The 18,258-nt window shown below is 66.8% G+C and overlaps 2 protein-coding genes across 3 annotated transcripts in view; one reads left to right on the top strand and one right to left on the bottom strand.

Moving 5' to 3' along the window:
- Positions 1–7,961, top strand: part of BAHCC1 (BAH domain and coiled-coil containing 1) — a 29,342-nt gene extending 21,381 nt beyond the window's left edge. The window contains exons 16-26 of one of the 2 annotated variants that reach the window (XM_064522831.1): positions 16–180; positions 1,081–1,406; positions 1,488–1,595; positions 1,925–2,172; positions 2,255–2,330; positions 2,410–2,518; positions 2,610–2,732; positions 2,836–3,009; positions 4,141–5,279; positions 6,763–6,999; positions 7,078–7,961. In XM_064522831.1, the coding sequence (XP_064378901.1) occupies positions 16–180; positions 1,081–1,406; positions 1,488–1,595; positions 1,925–2,172; positions 2,255–2,330; positions 2,410–2,518; positions 2,610–2,732; positions 2,836–3,009; positions 4,141–5,279; positions 6,763–6,999; positions 7,078–7,284 (2,912 nt within the window). In that variant the 3' untranslated portion in view covers positions 7,285–7,961. Of the gene's footprint in view, positions 1–15; positions 181–1,080; positions 1,407–1,487; positions 1,596–1,924; positions 2,173–2,254; positions 2,331–2,409; positions 2,519–2,609; positions 2,733–2,835; positions 3,010–4,140; positions 5,280–6,762 lie in introns of both variants that reach the window. The other variant, XM_064522830.1, reaches the window with a different exon arrangement.
- Positions 7,962–14,280: 6,319 nt separating this feature from the next.
- ACTG1 (actin gamma 1) lies at positions 14,281–17,614 on the bottom strand. Its single transcript, XM_064522829.1, has 6 exons — positions 17,464–17,614; positions 16,740–16,872; positions 16,417–16,656; positions 15,698–16,136; positions 15,357–15,538; positions 14,281–15,250 (listed from the first exon to the last, which is right to left on the bottom strand). The coding sequence occupies exons 2-6, from the start codon at positions 16,860–16,862 to the stop codon at positions 15,107–15,109; spliced, it is 1,128 nt and encodes a 375-aa protein (XP_064378899.1). The 5' UTR covers positions 16,863–16,872; positions 17,464–17,614; the 3' UTR covers positions 14,281–15,106.
- Between the last annotated feature and the right edge of the window lie 644 nt (positions 17,615–18,258).

Here is an 18,258-nt window from a genome sequence, read left to right as displayed (position 1 = left end):
TCCCGCCTCCCGCAGACGGCCGCGACGGGGACACGGACAGCGAGGACGGCGACGACGAGCCGGGCTTGGCGCTGCTGCCCGCGCTGCCCGTGGCCGTGCTGGGGCCCTCGCCGTCCTCCGTGGTGAAGATGGAGGCCAACGAGAAGGCCAAGAAGAAGAAGGAAAGGCAGGGATTGCTAGGTAACGGGCCGGCGCCGCGGGGCGGGGACGGGGACGCACGGCATGGGGACAGCACGGGGATGCATGGGATGGGGATGGCATGGGGATGCATGGGATGGGGATGCCATAGGGATGTATGGGATGGGGATGCCATAGGGATGCATGGGATGAGGACAGTGCGGGGATGCATGGGATGGGGATGGCATGGGGATGTATGGGATGGGGATGGCATAGGGATGCATGGGATGGGGATGGCATGGGGATGCATGGAATGAGGACAGTGCGGGGATGCATGGGATGAGGACAGCGGGATGGTGTGGGGATGCACGGAATGGGGGTGGCATGGGGACGGCATAGGGATGCATGGGATGGGGACAGTGTGGGGATGCATGGGATGAGGATGGCAGGACGCATAGGACGGGGACGGCACGGGGATTTGTGGGATGGGGATGGCATGGGGACGCATGGGATGGGGACGGCATAGGGACGCATGGGATGGGAGTGGTGTAGGGATGCATGGGATGGGGACAGTGCAGGGATGCATGGGATGAGGACGGCATGGGGATGCATGGGATAGGGAAAGCACAGGGATGCATGGGATGAGGATGGCAGGATGGTGTGGAGATGCACGGGATGGGGATGGCATAGGGATGTATGGGATGGGGATGGCGTAGGGATGCATGGGATGGGGACAGCATGGGGATGCATGGGATGGGGTTGGCACAGGGATGCCTGGGATGTTGACGGTGCAGGGATGCATGGGAAGGGAATGGTGTGGGGATGCACAGGATGGGGATGGCACGGGGATGCACAGGATGGGGACAGCACAGGGATGCATGCTGGGGATGGCATGGGGACGCATGAGACAGGGTCAGGATCCGCCCCGGCGCCCTTGGCTCGAGCCCCGCGTCCCTCCCGCAGGGCCCTGCCGCCTGGGCAGCCCCGAGGGCGAAGTCAAGATCAAGCGGCGGCCGGTGAAGCCGGGGGCCGGCAAGCTGGAGAAGGTGCCGGCCCGGCGGAAGGCGGGCGCCTGCGAGGACGGCGCCAAGAAGAAGCTGAAGGCGAAGCCCAAGGAGAGCCTGCGGCCGGCAGTGCCCAGCGGCCCCAGCGCCCCGGCCCCCAGCAACAGCCTCTTCGCCGGCGCCGAGCCCCGGCACTTCGGCTCGCGGGACGAGGGTGCCCGCCTGGCCAGCGAGCGCCTCAAGAAGGCCACGCGCAAGAGCAAGGCGCTGCAGTCGGCGCTGCGGGTGAGTGGGGCCGGGCGCGCGGGGGGCTCGTCGCCGGGGGTGCCCCCCCGCCCCCCCTGAGCCCCCCTCTCCCCGCCGCAGCGCAAGAACGGGGCGCTCTCGCTGGCCCTCTCGCCCAGGAGCGCCAAGACCATCCTCAGCAAGGGCAAGAAGCTGGCCAAGGTGAAGAGCAAGGTGACCGGCAAGCAGGTGAGGTGGCGGGGCCGGTGCAACCCCCCCGGGCGGTGCAGCCCCCCTGGCTGGTGCAACCCCCCTGGCCGATGCAGCCCCCCAGGCCGGTGAAGCCCCTAGACCGGTGAAGCCCCTAGACCGGTGCAGCCCCCAGGCCGATGCAGCCCCCAGGCCGGTGCAGCCCCCCCAGGCTGGTGCAGCCCCCCCAGGCTGGTGCAGCCCCCCAGGCTGGTGCAGCCCCCGGGCTGGTGTAGCCCCTGGGCCGATGCAGCCCCCCCGGGCTGGTGCAGCCTCCCAGCCAGTGCGAGCCCCCCCGCCAGCCCCCCCTGAGCCCGCTGTGCCCGCAGTGCAAGGGGCGGGCGGTCAGCAAGCTGCTGGAGAGCTTCACGGTGGAGGACGACTTCGACTTCGACGACAACAGCAGCTTCTCGGAGGAGGAGGAGGAGGGGGGGGGCGGCGGCGGGCGCCGGGTGCCCCCCCCGCACGCCTGCGCCCTGCAGAAGGAGGACCTGCGGGACGGGCTGCACATCCTCATCCCCAAGGAGGACAGCCTGCTCTACGCCGGCAGCGTCCGCAGCATCCAGCCGCCAGACATGTGAGTGGGGCCGGGGGGGGGGGGCCGGGGGGGGCGCGGGGCGGGGGCCACCGGGCGCTGAGCCCTCTCCGCCCGCCCGCAGCTACAGCATCGTCATCGAGGGCGAGCGGGGCAACCGGCAGCGCATCTACTCGCAGGAGCAGCTGCTGCAGGAGGCGGTGAGTGCGGGGGGCGGCGGGCGGGGGGGCGGGTGCCGGGGCGGCTGCTGAGCCCCCCCGGCCGCCCCCCCCCCCGCAGGTCCTGGACGTGCGGCCCCCGTCGCGGCGCTGCTTGCCGCCCGGCACCCGCGTCTGCGCTTACTGGAGCCAGAAGTCGCGGTGCCTCTACCCGGGCAACGTGGTGCGAGGTGAGGAGGCGGCGCGGGCCGGGGAGGGGGGGGCGCGGGGGGGGGGGGTGCCGGGCCCCCCCCGAGCCGCCGGGCCGTGCCGCCGCCGCAGGCTCCTCCAGCGACGAGGAGGAGGAGGACGCCGAGGCGGTGCTGGTGGAGTTCGACGACGGGGACACGGGGCACATCGCCGTGGCCAACATCCGCCTGCTGCCGCCCGACTTCAAGATCCAGTGTGAGTGCAATGGGGGGGGGGGACCGGGGGGGGGGCACGGGGCGTTCGTCCCCCCCCCCCCCCCCCGCCGCCGCCGGGCCCTGACGCCGCGCTCTGCCCGCAGGCACCGAGCCCTCCCCCGCGCTGCTGGTGTCCAGCTCGTGCCGGCGGGCCAAGCGGGCGTGCGGCGAGGGGGCCCCCCCCGGCGAGCTGCCCCCCGGCCTCTGCCCGGAGCGCCGCGACCGCCCCGCCTCGCCCAAGGTCTGCGGCAAGAAGGCGGCCGGCAAGGAGAAGAGCGGTAGGTGGGGGCGCGAGGCGGAGGCGGCCCCCCCGGAAGGCCACGGCGGGGAGGCGAGGGGGGGGCCCGGCTGGCAGCACCAGGCGGGGCGCAGGCAGGGGCGGGGGCTGCGGCCGGGGGACGGCGGGATGCAGGGAAGGGAGCCGGGGTGGGGATAAGGATGTAGGGATGGGGATGGAGATAGGGATGCAGGGATGGGGATGGAGAGAGAGATGCAGGGATGAGGAAGGCACATGGGGATGGAGATAGGGATACAGGGATGTGGAGAGTGAAGGGATAGGGATGAAGAGAGCTGCAGGGATGAGGATGGAGATAGGAATGCAGGGATGGGGAGGGCGCACAGGGATGGAGATGGAGATAAGGGTGCAAGGATGGAGATGGAGCTAAAGGTGCATGGATAGGGATGGAGATAGGGCTGCAGGGATGAGGATGGAGAGAGATGCAGGGATGGGGATGGAGATAGGGCTGCAGGGATGAGGATGGAGAGAGAGATGCAGGGATGAGGAAGGCACATGGGGGTGGAGATAGGGATACAGGGATGTGGAGGGTGCGCAGGGATGGGGATGAAGATAGGGATGCAGGGATGAGGAGGTTGTGAAGGGTTGGGATGAAGAGAAAGATGCAGGGATGAAGATGGAGCTAAAGGTGCATGGATAGGGATGGAGATAGGGATGCAGGGATGAAGATGGAGAGGGAGATGCAGGGATGAAGATGGAAAGAGGGATGCAGGAATGAGGAAGGCACACAGGTGGGGATGGAGGTAGGGATACAGGGATGTGTAGGGCGTGCAGGGATGGGGATGAAGAGAGGGATGCAGGGATGGGGATGAAGAGAGGGATGCAGGGATGAGGATGGAAAGGGGGGTGCAGGGATGTGAAGGCCACACAGGGATGGAGGTGGAGATACGGATGCAGGGATGGAGATAGCGGCACAGGGCTGAGGATGGAGACAGGGATGCAGGGATGAGGATGGAGATAGGGATGCAGGGATGTGGAGGGCACGCAAGGACGCAGGCAGTGCGCAGGCTGTCCCGGCCGGGCAGAGAGCATCCCTCCATTTGTCTGTCCGTCCGTCCGTCCCTCCTCGCGGCCGCCGGTCCCTGCCGGTCCCTGAGCCCGCGTCTCCCGCCAGGCAAAGCCGCGGAGGTGCTGTCGGGCGGCAAGGCGCCGGTGCTGAGCGACCCGTTCCTGGCCCGCCGCGGCGGGCCGCTGCTGAGCTGGTCGGCGGTGGCGCAGACGAAGCGGAGGGCGGCGAGCAAGGGCACGGCCGTGCTGCAGAACCTCTTCCAGGTCAACGGCAGCACCAAGAAGCTGCGGGCCAAAGAGGCGCTCTTCCCCGTGCACCACCACGTCGCCGCCCCCGTCTTCGGCAACGGCTTCGGGGCCGACTCCTTCAGCCGCATCGCCAGCTCCTACGCGTCCTTCGGGGCCGGGGCTGGGCTGGTGCTGCCGGCTGCCCAGAAACTCCTGCGCTCCAAGAAGGCCGAGCGGCTGGAGGCAGAAGTGGGCAAAGGCGGCCGGAGAAAAGCAGGCAGTGAGTACCTGGTCAAGCTGGACCACGAAGGGGTGACGTCCCCCAAGAACAAGAACTGCAAGGCCCTGCTGCTGGGTGAGAAGGACTTTGGGGCCAAGCTGGAGCGGCCCCTGGCCAGCCACGGCTATGCCCATTCGGCCCTGGCGGGCAAGGATAGGAAGGGGCGGGCGCCCGTGCACCAGCTGCCCGTGGGGCTGGCGCTGCGGAAGTACTCGGGCCAGGCCGAGTTCACCCTGAACTGCGACAGCGACTGCCACAGCTCCTACTCGGACATGGACGAGGACGAGGAGGCGGGCGGGCTGGGCGCCGACGTGCCCTCGCGCTTTATGACCCGCCTCTCGGTTTCCTCCTCTTCCTCGGGCTCTTCCACCTCCTCCAGCTCCGGCTCCATCTCCACGTCCAGCCTCTGCTCCTCCGACAACGAGGACTCCTCCTACAGCTCCGAGGACGAGGACTCCACGCTGCTGCTCCAGACCTGCCTCTCGCACCCGGTGCCGGCGCTGCTGGCGCAGCCGGACGCCCTGCGCTCCAAGAGCAGCGCGCCGCAGCGCTGCTTCCTCCCCAAGGCCGCCGCCGCCGGCCCCAAGGCCAAGCTCAAGCGCAAGGAGGCCCTCAGCTTCTCCAAAGCCAAAGAGTTCTCCCGGCGGCAGCGCCTGCCCTCGGTGGAAAACCGGCCAAAGATCTCCGCCTTCCTGCCCGCGCGCCAGCTCTGGAGGTGGTCGGGGAACCCCACGCAGGTACGGCCAGCGCCCCGGCGCGGGCCCCGGCCCCGGCTGCTCTGCGCGGGCACGGGGTGAGGAAGGACGGAGCACGGCGCCTGGGTGCACCGCGCCTGGGTGCGCAGGGCCTGGGTGCACGGGGCTCAGCACCCGGGTGCACGGGGCACGGCACTTTGGTGCAGGGTACCTCGGTGCGTGGTGCCTGGGTGCGCAGGGCACGGCTCCTTATTGCACAGCGCCTGGGTGCGAAGGGCTCAGCACCGGGCTCAGCACCGGGGTGCACAGGGCACGGCTTCTTATTGCACAGCGCCTGAGTGCGCAGGGCTCAGCACCGGGCTCAGCACCGGCGTGCGCAGGGCACGGCTTCTTATTGCACAGCGCCTGGGTGCGCAGGGCTCAGCACCTCGGTGCACGGGGCACGGCACCGGGGTTCAGCGCCTGGGTGCACAGCGCACAGCAGTTCAGTGCAGGGTGCCTCAGTGCCTGGGGCACAGCACCTAGGTGCACGGCGCCTGGGTGCACAGGGCTCAGCATTGGGGTGCACGGCACCTGGGTGCACGGGGCACGGCTTCTTATTGCACAGCACCTGGGTGCATGGGGCACAGTGCCTGGGTGCGTGGGGCACAGCTGCTCCGTGCGTGGGGCACAGCACCTGGGTGTGTGGGGCATAGCTGCTCCATGCGTGGGGCACAGCGCCTGGATGCGTGGGGCACAGCTGCTCCATGCGTGGGGCACAGCGCCTGGATGCACGGTGCCTGGGCGCGTGGGGCACAGCTGCTTGGTGCGTGGGGCACAGCACCTGGGTGCGTGGGGCACAGTGCCTGGGTGCACGGTGCCTGGATGCACAGGGCATAGTGCCTGGACGCGTGGGGCACAGCACCTGGGTGCGTGGGGCACAGCGCCTGGGTGCAGAGTGCCCGGGCACGTGGGGCACAGCTGCTCGGTGCGTGGGGCACAGCACCTGGGTGCACGGTGCCTGGGTGCAGGGTGCCCGGGCACGTGGGGCACAGCTGCTCCATGCGTGGGGCACAGCACCTGGGTGCGTGGGGGCACAGCTGCTCCATGTGTGGGGCACAGCGCCTGGGTGCGTGGGGGCACAGCTGCTCCATGTGTGGGGCACAGTGCCTGGATGCGTGGGGCACAGCGCCTGGGTGCAGGGTGCCCGGGCACGTGGGGCACAGCTGCTCCATGCGTGGGGCACAGCGCCTGGGTGCACGGTGCCTGGATGCACAGGGCATAGTGCCTGGGCGCGTGGGGCACAGCTGCTCGGTGCGTGGGGCGCAGCTGCTCGGTGCGTGGGGCACAGCTGCTCGGTGCGTGGGGCACGGCGCCTGGGTGCACGGCGCTTCAGTGCGTGGGGCGGGGGGCCGGGGCTCCGCACCGGGTGCCCAGTGCCGGGGTGCACGGGGCACGGCACGCTGCTTTCCCGGGGTGCCGCAGCCCCCCGCGCGGGGGGGCCGGGGCTGACGCTGACGCCGGTCCGTGCCGTGCCTGCCTGCAGCGGCGGGGCATGAAGGGCAAGGCGCGGAAGCTGTTCTACAAGGCCATCGTGCGGGGCAAGGAGACGCTGCGCGTCGGCGACTGCGCCGTCTTCCTCTCGGCCGGGCGGCCCAACCTGCCCTACATCGGCCGCATCGAGAGCATGTGGGAGTCCTGGGGCAGCAACATGGTGGTGAAGGTCAAGTGGTTCTACCACCCCGAGGAGACCAAGCTGGGCAAGCGGCAGAGCGACGGCAAGGTGAGGGGGGGGCCGTGGGGCGGGGGGGCCGGGGCGGGGGGGCCGGGGGCGGCGGGTGACGGCGCCTGGCCCCCGCAGAACGCCCTCTACCAGTCGTGCCACGAGGACGAGAACGACGTGCAGACCATCTCCCACAAGTGCCAGGTGGTGGGCCGCGAGCACTACGAGCAGATGACCCGCAGCAAGAAGTACCAGGACCGCCAGGACCTCTACTACCTGGCCGGCACCTACGACCCCACCACGGGCCGCCTGGTCTCCGCCGACGGCGTGCCGGTGCTGTGCTGACCGCGCCGCCCGCGCCCCGGCGCCCCTCAAGCCATACTTTCCTAGTACCTCGCACTGTTTGCCGGCAGGTGAAGCAGAAATCAGGTGTGTTGTTCTATTTATTTCGCGTGTAAATATTGTATTTCCTCCGGGGGGGGGGCGGGCGGGGGGGGGGGACCGACGACCCGGCAGCGGCGCAGAGAGCGAGCGGCACGACGCGAGAGGAATAAATAAATAAATGAATGAATAAATAATAATAAAGCGGGGTTGGGGGTGGGGTGGGGGGGGGCGTCTCGGTGCACTGTTTCCCCCAGCCTGGCTGGGACGAGGACAGCGGGGATGTACAGAGGGGGGGGCCCCCGGGCCCCCGCGGCGCTGGCCCGCCCGCGCCCGGCCCCGCGCCGCCCGCCGCCCCCGCGCTGTAAATGTGTACAGGCCGCGCCGCCCCGGCACGGCGGGGGGGGGGCTTTTCCAGTGTAAACACTAAAAAAAGGAAAAAAAAAAAAAAAAAAGAAGGAAAAAAAATGCAAAAAAAAAAAAAGCCCGGTGACAAAAAAAATTTAAAAAAGGAAAAAAAAAAAAAGGAAAAAAGGATTAAAAACACAAAGGTTTTATGAACAGCAAACTCTATGTAAAGGCCTTTTAGTATGGAACTTTTTTATTGATAACTTGGCTTATGAATAAATATATGAACCGTTCCCGGTGCTCGCCTCTGCTTCCCGCCGGCCCCCTGCCCCGGGGCCGGATCCTGCGCCCGGCCGGATCCTGCACCAGCCATGGACATCCGGAGGAGCCGGATCCTGCACCCGGCCGTGGGCCCTGCTGGCTGCAACCCCCCCCCCCCCCCCCGACACCGTGGTTATGCACGTGCAGACGTTGCTGGCTGGACCGGACACAGTGGTCACTGCCATCCCTGGCCAGATCCTGCACCACATGGCTGGATCCTGCAACCCGGCCGGACCCTGAACTCCAGGCCAGATCCTGCAACCTGGCTGGGTCTTGCATGCCGGCCCGGGGTGCAGGATCCGACCCTGGGTGCAGGATCCGACCCTGGGTGCAGGATCCAACCCTGGGTGCAGGATCCAGCTAGGCTGCAGGATGGAGGCGGAGGAGGGATGCAGGATGACAAGGATGCAGGAGCAGGATGAAGGATCCGGCCCTGGGTGCAGGATCCGGCCAGGTAGCAGGATCCGGCCAGGTTGCTGGATGGAGGCGGCAGCTGCAGGAGGGGGATGGATGGCAGGAGAGGAAGAGGAGGCAGATAAAGGAGGGAGATGGGAGGAGGATGCAGGAGGGGGATGGAGGGAGACTCAGGCTTGGGGTGCAGCATCTGGCCCAGGGTGCAGGAGGGATATGGATCATGGGAGGGGGCTGGATACAGCTGGGAGGAGCCGGCTGAGGTGCAGGGTCCAGCCCGGGGTGCAGGGTCCAGCCATGCGGCAGGATGCAGCCAAGTAGCAGGATCCGACCGCGTTGGAGGGAGGAGGAGGATGCAATTGGGGGGGATGGACGGCAGGAGGGAAGAGGAGGATGCAGGATCCGGCCCTGCGCCCCGCAGCGCCGCTTCCTCCCCAAGGCTGCTGCCGGCCCCAAGGCCAAGCGCCAGCGCACGGAGGCCCTCAGCGTCCCCAAAGCCAGCGTGTTGGCCCGGTGGCAGCGCTGCCTCGGTGGAAAAACGAGCAAGGCTCGCTGGCCTCCTGCCACGCCACCGCTCCGGGGGGGCCCGGGGACCCCACGCAGGTACAGCCAGTGCCCCGGGGGGGGGGGGGGGGGGGGATGCAGGGTCTGGCCTGGATACAGGATCTGGCCCAGGGTGCAGGATCTGGCCATGGGCAGGATCTGGCCCAGGGTGCAGGATCCGGCCCTGGTTCAGGATCCAGCCCTGGTTCAGGATCTGGCCCTGGTGCAGGATCCGGCCCTGGTTCAGGATCCGGCCCTGGTGCAGGATCTGACTATGGTGCAGGATCCGGCCCTGGTTCAGGATCCGGCCCTGGTTCAGGATCTGGCCCTGGTGCAGGATCCGGCCCTGGTTCAGGATCCGGCCCTGGTTCAGGATCCGGCCCTGGTGCAGGATCCGGCCCTGGTTCAGGATCCGGCCCTGGTGCAGGATCTGACTATGGTTCAGGATCCGGCCCTGGTTCAGGATCCGGCCCTGGTGCAGGATCCGGCCCTGGGGCAGGCCCTCCCTGGAGGATGGATGCTGGAGGGAGCAGGAGGGAAGGAGCGGCTGCAGGAGAGGGACGGATGCAGGAGGGCGGAGGCTGCAGGCGAGAGCTGCATAGCGGGAGGGAGGAGGAGGGAGATGGCTGCAGGGGGGAGGCGTAGGCTGGAGGAGGCTGCAAGGGAGCGATGGATGCAGGAGGGTGGAGCAGGAGGCTGCAGGAGGGAGGACGAGAGCCGCAGGCGGGAGGTGGCTGCGGGAGGGAGGAGTAGGAGGATGCAGCAGGGAGCTAGTTGCAGGAGGCGAATGCAGGAGAGGGAGGGATGCAGGAGGACGAGGGGTGGGGATGGATGCAGGAGGGGAGAAGGATTCGGGGGGGGGGTGGATGCAGGGGAGGATAGATGCAGAAGGATGACGGAGGATAGATGCAGGAGGAGGAGGATGCGAGGGGGATGGATGCGGGGGGAGGGGATAGATGCGGGGGGGGGTGGATGCGGGGGGAGGGGATGGATGCAGGAGGAGGAGGGAGGATAGACCCAGGAGGAGGAGGGGGATGGATGCAGGAGGATGCGGGGGGGGGGGAGATGCAGGAGGAGGAGGGGGATGGATGCAGGAGGATGCGGGGGGGGGGGGATGGATGCAGGAGGAGGAGGGGGATGGATGCAGGAGGGAGGATGGGGGGATGGATGCAGGAGGAGGAGGGGGATGGATGCAGGAGGGAGGATGGGGGAATGGATGCAGGAGGAGGAGGGGGATGGATGCAGGAGGATGCGGGGGGGGGGATGGATGCAGGCGGAGGAGGGGGATGGATGCAGGAGGGAGGATGGGGGGATGGATGCAGGAGGAGGAGGGAGGATGGATGCAGGAGGATGCGGGGGGGGAGGGGGATGGATGCAGGAGGGAGGATGGGGGGATGGATGCGGGGGGGGGCGGAGGCGGGGGCCGGCGGGTGCAGGGCCGAGCCCCGGGCTGGTCCCCGGCCGCGGGGGGGGCGGAGGGAGGAGGCAGCGCGCACCCACCCCACGTGGGCTCGGACAAGCAGCCAGCGCTCGCCCGCAATTGGCCACGCTGCAGCCAACCAGAGTGTGTCGGGGTGCAGCGCCCTGCTCCCATTGGCTGGCGGGGAGCCCTTTTGTTCTCACCACCCTGGGGCATTTAACCCTTCCCCTCCCAGGGACGGAGCGACGGGGGCGGGGGGGGTAAGGGGGCGGGGGTGCGGGGAGGGAGAGGGGGTGCGGGGAGGGAGGGGGGGTGCGGGGAGGGAGAGGGGGTGCAGGGAGGGAGGGGGGGTGCGGGGAGGGAGGAGGGGTGCGGGGGTGCAGGGAAGGAAGGACTTTAGCCGGTGCAGGGGGTGCAGGGATGGATACGGGTGCCGTGGAGTTCGCAGGGGTGCAGGGAGGGATGGGGGTGCCCTGAGGCTGCAGGGGTGCAGGCGAGGACGGGGGTGCAGGTGACTGCAGCGGGGGCAGGGAGGGACAAGGGGGGCTGTGGGGTTTGCAGGGGTGCAGGCGATTGCAGAGGGTGCAAGGGTGCAGGGAGGGAGGAGGGGTGCGGGGAGGGATTGGGGGTGCAGGGAGGGAGGAGGGGTGCAGAGGGGTGCAGGGAGGGATCAGGGGTGCAGGGAGGGATCGGGGTGCAGGGAGGGAGGAGGGGTGCAGAGGGGGTGCAGGGAGGGATCGGGGTGCAGGGAGGGAGGGGGGGTGCAGAGGGGTGCAGGGAAGGAAGGATTTAGGCGGTGCAGGGGAGCACGGGGGTGCCGTGGGGTTTGCGGGGGTGCAGGGAGGGAGATGGGGTGCAGGGAGGGATCGGGGTGCAGGGAGGGAGAAGGGGTGCAGAGGGGTGCAGGGAGGGAGGAGGGGTGCGGGGAGGGATTGGGGGTGCAGGGAGGGAGAGGGGGTGCAGGGAAGGATTTTAGGCATTGCAGGAGGTGCAGGGAAGCACAAGGGGGGCTGCAGGGGGCTGCGGGGGCGGGGGGTCCGGGGGGGGGATCCGGGGGGGGGTGGGGACTCGGCTCTGCCCGCCCCCGCGGTGCCGCTCGAGCTGAGACCCGGCGCGCTCGTGTCAGGGCGGCGGAGCGGCGCTGCCCTCTCGCGGCCGCCCCCGGCGTGGCCAGGGCGGGGGGACCCGGCCCGCAGGGACGGAGGGATGGGGAGACGGAGGGATGGGGAGATGGAGGGATGCAGGGATGGAGGGATGGGGAGATGGAGGGATGCAGGGATGCAGGGATGGGGAGATGGAGGGATGCAGGGATGGAGGATGCAGGGATGGAGGGATGGGGAGATGGAGGGATGCAGGGATGCAGGGATGGGGAGATGAAGGGATGCAGGGATGGAGGATGCAGGGATGGAGGGATGGGGAGATGGAGGGATGCAGGGATGCAGGGATGGGGAGATGAAGGGATGCAGGAATGGAGGATGCAGGGATGGAGGGATGGGGAGATGGAGGGATGCAGGGATGCAGGGATGGGGAGATGGAGGGATGCAGGGATGGAGGATGCAGGGACAGAGGGATGGGGAGACGGAGGGATGCAGGGATGGAGGATGCAGGGACGGAGGGATGGGGAGAGGGAGGGATACAGGGATGGAGGGATGGAGGATGCAGGGATGGAGGATGCAGGGATGGAGGGAGGGCCAGAGGGAGGGATGGAGGCATGACGGGATGCAGGGAAGGAGGGCCAGATGGACGGAGGGATGGCTGCCTGGCTGGCAGGACGGACAAATGGCAGGACAGATGGATGGACAGGGAGCTGGACGGCTGGCGGGGTGAACAGCTGGGCGGGGGGATGGCTGCCTGGACCGCGGGGCGGAGGGTCCCCTGGTGGGGCCCAGCGTGGGGCCGTGCACCGCGGGGGGCTCAGGCACCGCCAGGCTGGGCCCCCCATGGCCCCACCGGGCCCGGCCCCGGCAGCAGGGACCAAACCCTGAGCTGTGGCCAAAGCGCAGTTGAGGCTGGAGCAGCAGAGCCTGCGCCGTGGGGCACAGCCAGCCCCATGCCGGGACCACCACAGCCCCCCCAGGCACCCCACCAGCATGTCACCCCAGCACTGACCACTTGCTCGCACATTCCCACAGGGGCCTGCTGGGACGGGGCCACCAGGCAGCGTGCGCTGGGGCCAGGCACCGTGGGGGCTCGGGCCCTTGGCTGGGGGGCTGGAGCAGGGCCGTGGCCCCCTGCATTGGCCCCCCAGCTGGAGCCAGGGTGGTTGGTGGCCTTTCCTCGCCGGCCCCACGCGGCGCTGCTGCCGGAGCCGCCCTTCGTGTGGGGACAAAGGCGCGCGGGGCCGTGGGGCACCGGGCCTGGGAGCAGCAGAGGCCGGAGCCAGGGCGGCGGCGGGGCACAGGGGCTGCCCCGAGCGGCTCAGCCAGCCTGGCGCGGGCGGCAGAGCACCGGCTGCTTTACCCCCCTCCCAGGGCACGGCAGGGCCGGGGGCTGCGGGTCGGCCCGCGGCGTGGTGCAACACGGCACGGCACTGAGTGCAACACGGCACGGCGCTGGGCAACACGGCGCGGTGCAACGCGGCACAACGCGGCACAGCATGGCACAACAGCACGGTGCTGTGCAACACAGCACGGTGCATCATGGCACAACACAACACGGCGCGGTGCAACGCGGCACAACGCGGCGTGGTGCTGTGCAGCGCGGCACAGTGCAGCACAGCATGGCACAACATGGCACAACACAGCACGGTGCTGTGCAATGCAGCACGGTGCAGCACAGCACGACATGGCACGGTGCAACGCAGCACAGTGCAACACGGCACAACACAGCAGCCCTCACGGTGAGCAGAGGGGCCGGGGCCAGTTTGGGCCGCCCAAGCACCTCCCAGTCCCCCCACAGCCCAGCTCCCTGCGGACCCCCAGGGTGTGGGGACCGGGCAGGGGGTGCTGGGGAGGGGGCTGAAGGGGGCCCATCCCGTGGTGGAGACAGGGCCGGCAGTGCAGAGGACACAGCACTGATGCCCGGCACCACAGACCCCTCTGCAGCCACCGTGGCCACGCAGCAGCGGCCAGCTCGGCTTGACGTCCTTGTCCCGGTGATGCCACCCTGCCAGGCAGCAACAAGGAGCAACGCTTGCAGCAGATCCAGCAAGGGCCTAATTGCAGCTGTGCCGCCCGACCTTGGACACTTAAATTAATTAGCAGGGCTCTCTCTCCCCTCCGAAATGAGAGCAGCACCTGGCAGCGCCGCTCTGCTCCTGCAAGGAAGCAGCAGCCAAGCAGGAACAGCCCGACGCAGCTTCCCCATCGCCCGTCTGCGCCGCTGCCTTGCTGCAGGCTGGTGCCCAGGGCCCCGCACCGCCCTGGCCGTGCACAGGCTTTGCGCTCCTGGGCCGAGGTGGCACCCGGGGGGGGGCACACAGGTGCTGGGGACCACCAGCCCCAGCCCTCTGTCTCGCAGGAAGGCCAGGTGCGAGGAGCCGTCGAGGCTGCTGCATCAGACCCCTTCTTGCAGCCCTTTTGCCAAAAGCAGCTCTGCCCTTGGCAGGAGGGAAGTGCAGGGCAGGCTTAGAGAAAGCCAGGGAGAACCTGAGATTAAGTCATTAGACTGCTTGGAGATAAGTTCAAGGGTGGAAAGCTTCCCCTCGCAACTCCTCCATCACCCTGACACTTGCTTGGCAAGTAAACAGCTATTTTTAAACTTAACAACTAGGGCTCCAGTAAGCTTTGAAGTGCCGGAACAACCTAACTGACAGCTTCCTTGGAAACAGAAGCAGGAAGCTCCAGCCAGTGCCAGCTCGACTCCCACCCAGCACCCACAAGAGGCCAAGCCCAGGCCCAGCCAGCTCCCTCCCCAGCAGGCACCCTGCTCCCCCCAGCCCACTCCCCCTTCCCTTCCTAAGGGCACCAACACCAGGGTTAAGTTTACTGCAGCGCTTTTTTATTTTCCTTACACAATGATGTGTTGTTGGGCATTACAATTTCTCAACTTTAGGATGACTTACAAATTTTGGTTTCCTACTGTCATGTGAGAACATTAAGGCAACGTACAAAAATCTTACATAAATTAAACTTGATGCATAAATTTACAGGTGTAAATGCAAAGTTTCCGCAACTCAAGTTGAGTAACTTCAGCCCCATGATGGTTTACTGGGATACAGGTGGGGAGGAAAATGAAGACTGGTTCATAAGGCTTGGATGTGATATGTTTCCCAACCTTGCTAGAACGGCAGCAACAGAAGTGAATTCTTGATGGACTCCTACCAGCCTCTACACGAAATCTGGAATACTCCACACAATGTACTGGAAGTCTGACTCCAAATACCCTGTACAAATCTGTCCCGAGGCCCAGAGCCTGCGCGCTTGGAGAAGTGTCACTGTCAGTGTAGCAAGCCGAGAGCCGCTGTCAGAGTGGGCTCCCAAACACAAGTTAACCTCAGCGAGGATGTCACAGGAGTGAGGCACCTGTCCCAAGGCTCAGATCAGATCTGTACAGGGTATTCTGCTAAGTGTACACCAAGGGAACAGTTAACTTGAATACAAGGTCAAATCAAGTGACAGCTCAACAATCCAGTGCTGACATTTGTCTAACATCAGATACAGACTTTCCAAGGGCAAGTTTCTTTTGAAAGAAGGCTTATTCCAGTTTTATGAGGCTAGCATGAGGTGTATAGATTTGCCTGGGCAAATGTATACTAGTGAAACAACTCATGCAGCAGACGCTGGGCATCTGCTAGCAGTCCATTTAGAAGCATTTACGGTGGACAATGGATGGGCCAGACTCATCGTATTCCTGCTTGCTGATCCACATCTGCTGGAAGGTCGATAGAGACGCCAAGATGGAGCCACCGATCCAGACAGAGTATTTACGCTCAGGTGGGGCAATGATCTGCAAGAGAAGAGCAGAAGTCAGAACTGCCCAGGGCTTCCCTGCCTCCTTCCAGACACAGGGGCCTGCACCTTTGTCTGCAGCGGGACAAAGGAGCACTTCTTACCTTGATCTTCATTGTGCTAGGTGCCAGGGCTGTGATTTCCTTCTGCATTCTGTCAGCAATTCCGGGGTACATTGTGGTACCACCAGACAATACTGTGTTGGCATACAGGTCCTTCCTGATATCTACATCACACTTCATGATGGAGTTGAAAGTGGTCTCGTGAATGCCACAAGACTCCATGCCTAGGGAGAAGAGTTGCAGGCTCGTTAGCACACATGCAGCACCTCATTAGAGCAAGGCCAGCCCCACAGCCCAGCATGCAGCCAGAGAACTGCAGCTCCCAACATAGGAGCAACTCCAGGTGACACCAGTCTGCCAGGGCTGCCCCGGCCCATACCTACCCAGGAAGGATGGCTGGAAGAGGGCTTCCGGACACCTGAACCGCTCGTTGCCGATGGTGATCACCTGGCCATCAGGCAGCTCGTAGCTCTTCTCAAGGGAGGAGGAAGAGGCAGCAGTGGCCATCTCCTGCTCGAAGTCCAGGGCGACATAGCACAGCTTTTCCTTTATGTCACGGACAATCTCCCTTTCGGCTGTTGTAGTGAAGCTGTAGCCTCTTTCTGTCAGGATCTTCATGAGGTAGTCTGTCAGGTCACGGCCAGCCAAGTCCAGGCGCAGGATGGCATGGGGCAGAGCGTAGCCCTCGTAGATGGGCACAGTGTGGGTGACACCGTCCCCAGAGTCCATAACAATACCAGTGGTACGACCAGAGGCATACAGGGACAGCACAGCCTGGATGGCAACGTACATGGCTGGGGTGTTGAAGGTCTCGAACATGATCTGGAAGAAAGGAGAAACAGTTCAGCACTGAACACCAGGCTGGGTCACTCACACCCGTGTTAGAACACGCATGCTGACATGCAAAAACTGATGTGTGAAAGAAAAGCCAAGAATGCAGGCAGAAAACACAAATGAAAGAAACCTGAGACGTCAAGGAGGAAATGCCAGGAGTAGAGAACCCTGAAAACATTGGGAGAAAAACCTCAGGTTTAAGATGCCATAACAAAAGAGGGTTTGTGAAGATGAAGGTAAATAATGGCTATTGTCCAAGTAAGCGTACCTGTGTCATCTTCTCTCTGTTGGCCTTGGGGTTCAGAGGAGCCTCTGTGAGCAGCACAGGGTGTTCCTCAGGAGCCACACGCAGCTCGTTGTAGAAGGTGTGATGCCAGATTTTCTCCATGTCATCCCAGTTGGTGACAATACCATGCTCAATGGGGTACTTCAGGGTGAGGATTCCTCTCTTGCTCTGGGCCTCATCACCCACGTAGCTGTCCTTCTGCCCCATGCCCACCATGACGCCCTAGGAGGCAAGGCGTGAGTCAGCTCCGCGCACTGAGCGCCGCCCCGGGCACACCCACTCCCGGCAGGGCACTCCCAGCTTACCTGGTGTCTCGGGCGCCCAACAATGGAGGGGAACACGGCGCGGGGAGCGTCATCTCCTGCAAAGCCAGCTTTGCACATGCCGGAGCCGTTGTCGATGACGAGCGCTGCAATTTCTTCTTCCATTTTGAAGGATCTGATGGGGGAGAGAGAGCCCTCGCTCAGCCACCCTCCTGCGCAGCCCCGCCGCCACGTCACGCCCGCACGGCTACGGCTCGCCGCCGGGCAGGGGCCGCGCTCCCGGCCCCGGGAGGCCGCGCTGGCAGCGGGCCAGGGCCAGCCCTCGCCCCGGGAAGGGGGGGCTCCCGCAGCCGGGGCCGCGGACAGGCGCCCTGCCAGGCAGCCGCCGCCCGCCGCCTCTGACACAGCGCGACGGGCTGGGCCCAGCGCCGCAGCCCCGCTCCGCCGTTTGAATCTCCCGCGCCCTGACGTCACCCACCTCCGCGGCCAATCGCGCCCCACCCTCCTCCTCCGACTCGCCCCCCCCCCCCCAACGGCTCAACTCCCATTCAAAGGGGCGAGACCACTCCAACGGCGGGGAGGGGGGGAGCCAGGGCGGCCACAGCCCACTCCAGGGGCCAGCCGGGGCCGGCACGCTGCAGCCCCCCCTCCGCCCCTCCCCCCCACCGGGGCCCCAGTGGCGCGGCCCAAGAAGGGGCGCGAGCCACGCCCTAACGGCCACCGGCGCCCAGGGCGGCAGGGGGGCTCGGGCCGCGCAGGCCGGTACCTGTGCGGAGGAGGCTTCTCGCGGTGCGGGGGGAGACGACGCTGCCTGGTCTGCTGCCGCCGGCTGAGTGAGACCGTCCAGCTCCCAGCCCCTCGCTTTTATACGCAGAAGGCGCTGGCCCCGCCCCGCCAGCCGAGAAGATCGCCATATATGGAGATCTTTCAGAAACACGCGCTCCCATTGGCTGGCGCGGCCCCGGCCACGTGGGGAGGCTGCCGGCCTGCCCCCGGCCCGCGGCACCCCGGAACCTGCATGGGGCGGAGGGGCCGCGCGGGGGGGGGGGGCGGCGGCCGCGGCCCCGGCCCCGGCAGCGCCCCGCGCCGGCCGCCAGCGCCGGGCACCCTCCTGCCGCCGGCACCGCCCCGCGCCCGGCCCGGCCCCGCCGGCCAGGGGCGCCCCGGGCACGCCCGCGGCAGCCGGCACCCCCCGGGCAGCACCGGGCACCCCCCTGGGGCAGCACCGGGCACCCCAGAGATTGCACCGGGCACCCCCCAGGCAGCACCGAGCACCCCCTGGGGCAACCGACACCCCCCAGGCAGCACCATGCACCCCCCCCAGGCAGCACCGGACACCCCAAACATTGCACCGTGCACCCCAGAGATTGCACCGTGCACCCCCAAGCAGCACCGGGCACCCCCAGGCAGCACCATGCACCCCCCCGGGGCGGCTGTGCCCCCCCCCGGGCAGCACCCTTGCACGGCCTGTGCACGCCCCAGGGGCCCTGCATGAGCACGGCCCCGTCGGCAGCACCGTACCCCCCCCCCCAAAAGCATGGTGCCCCCCTCAAGCAGTGCC

The sequence above is a fragment of the Dromaius novaehollandiae genome, chromosome 18, assembly GCF_036370855.1.
Source record: "Dromaius novaehollandiae isolate bDroNov1 chromosome 18, bDroNov1.hap1, whole genome shotgun sequence".
Taxonomy (NCBI): Eukaryota; Metazoa; Chordata; class Aves; order Casuariiformes; family Dromaiidae; genus Dromaius; species Dromaius novaehollandiae.
This window is presented reverse-complemented; position numbering and strand designations above follow the sequence as displayed.

Coding starts and splice junctions, on each gene's coding strand:
- ACTG1 (XM_064522829.1), bottom strand. CDS start 16,862: ATGGAAGAAGAAATTGCAGCGCTCGTCATCGACAACGGCTCCGGCATG. Junction 16,137..16,416: donor ACAGAGAGAAGATGACACAG/GTACGCTTACTT, acceptor CCTTTCTTCCAG/ATCATGTTCGAGACCTTCAA. Junction 15,539..15,697: donor CTTCCAGCCATCCTTCCTGG/GTAGGTATGGGC, acceptor TCTTCTCCCTAG/GCATGGAGTCTTGTGGCATT.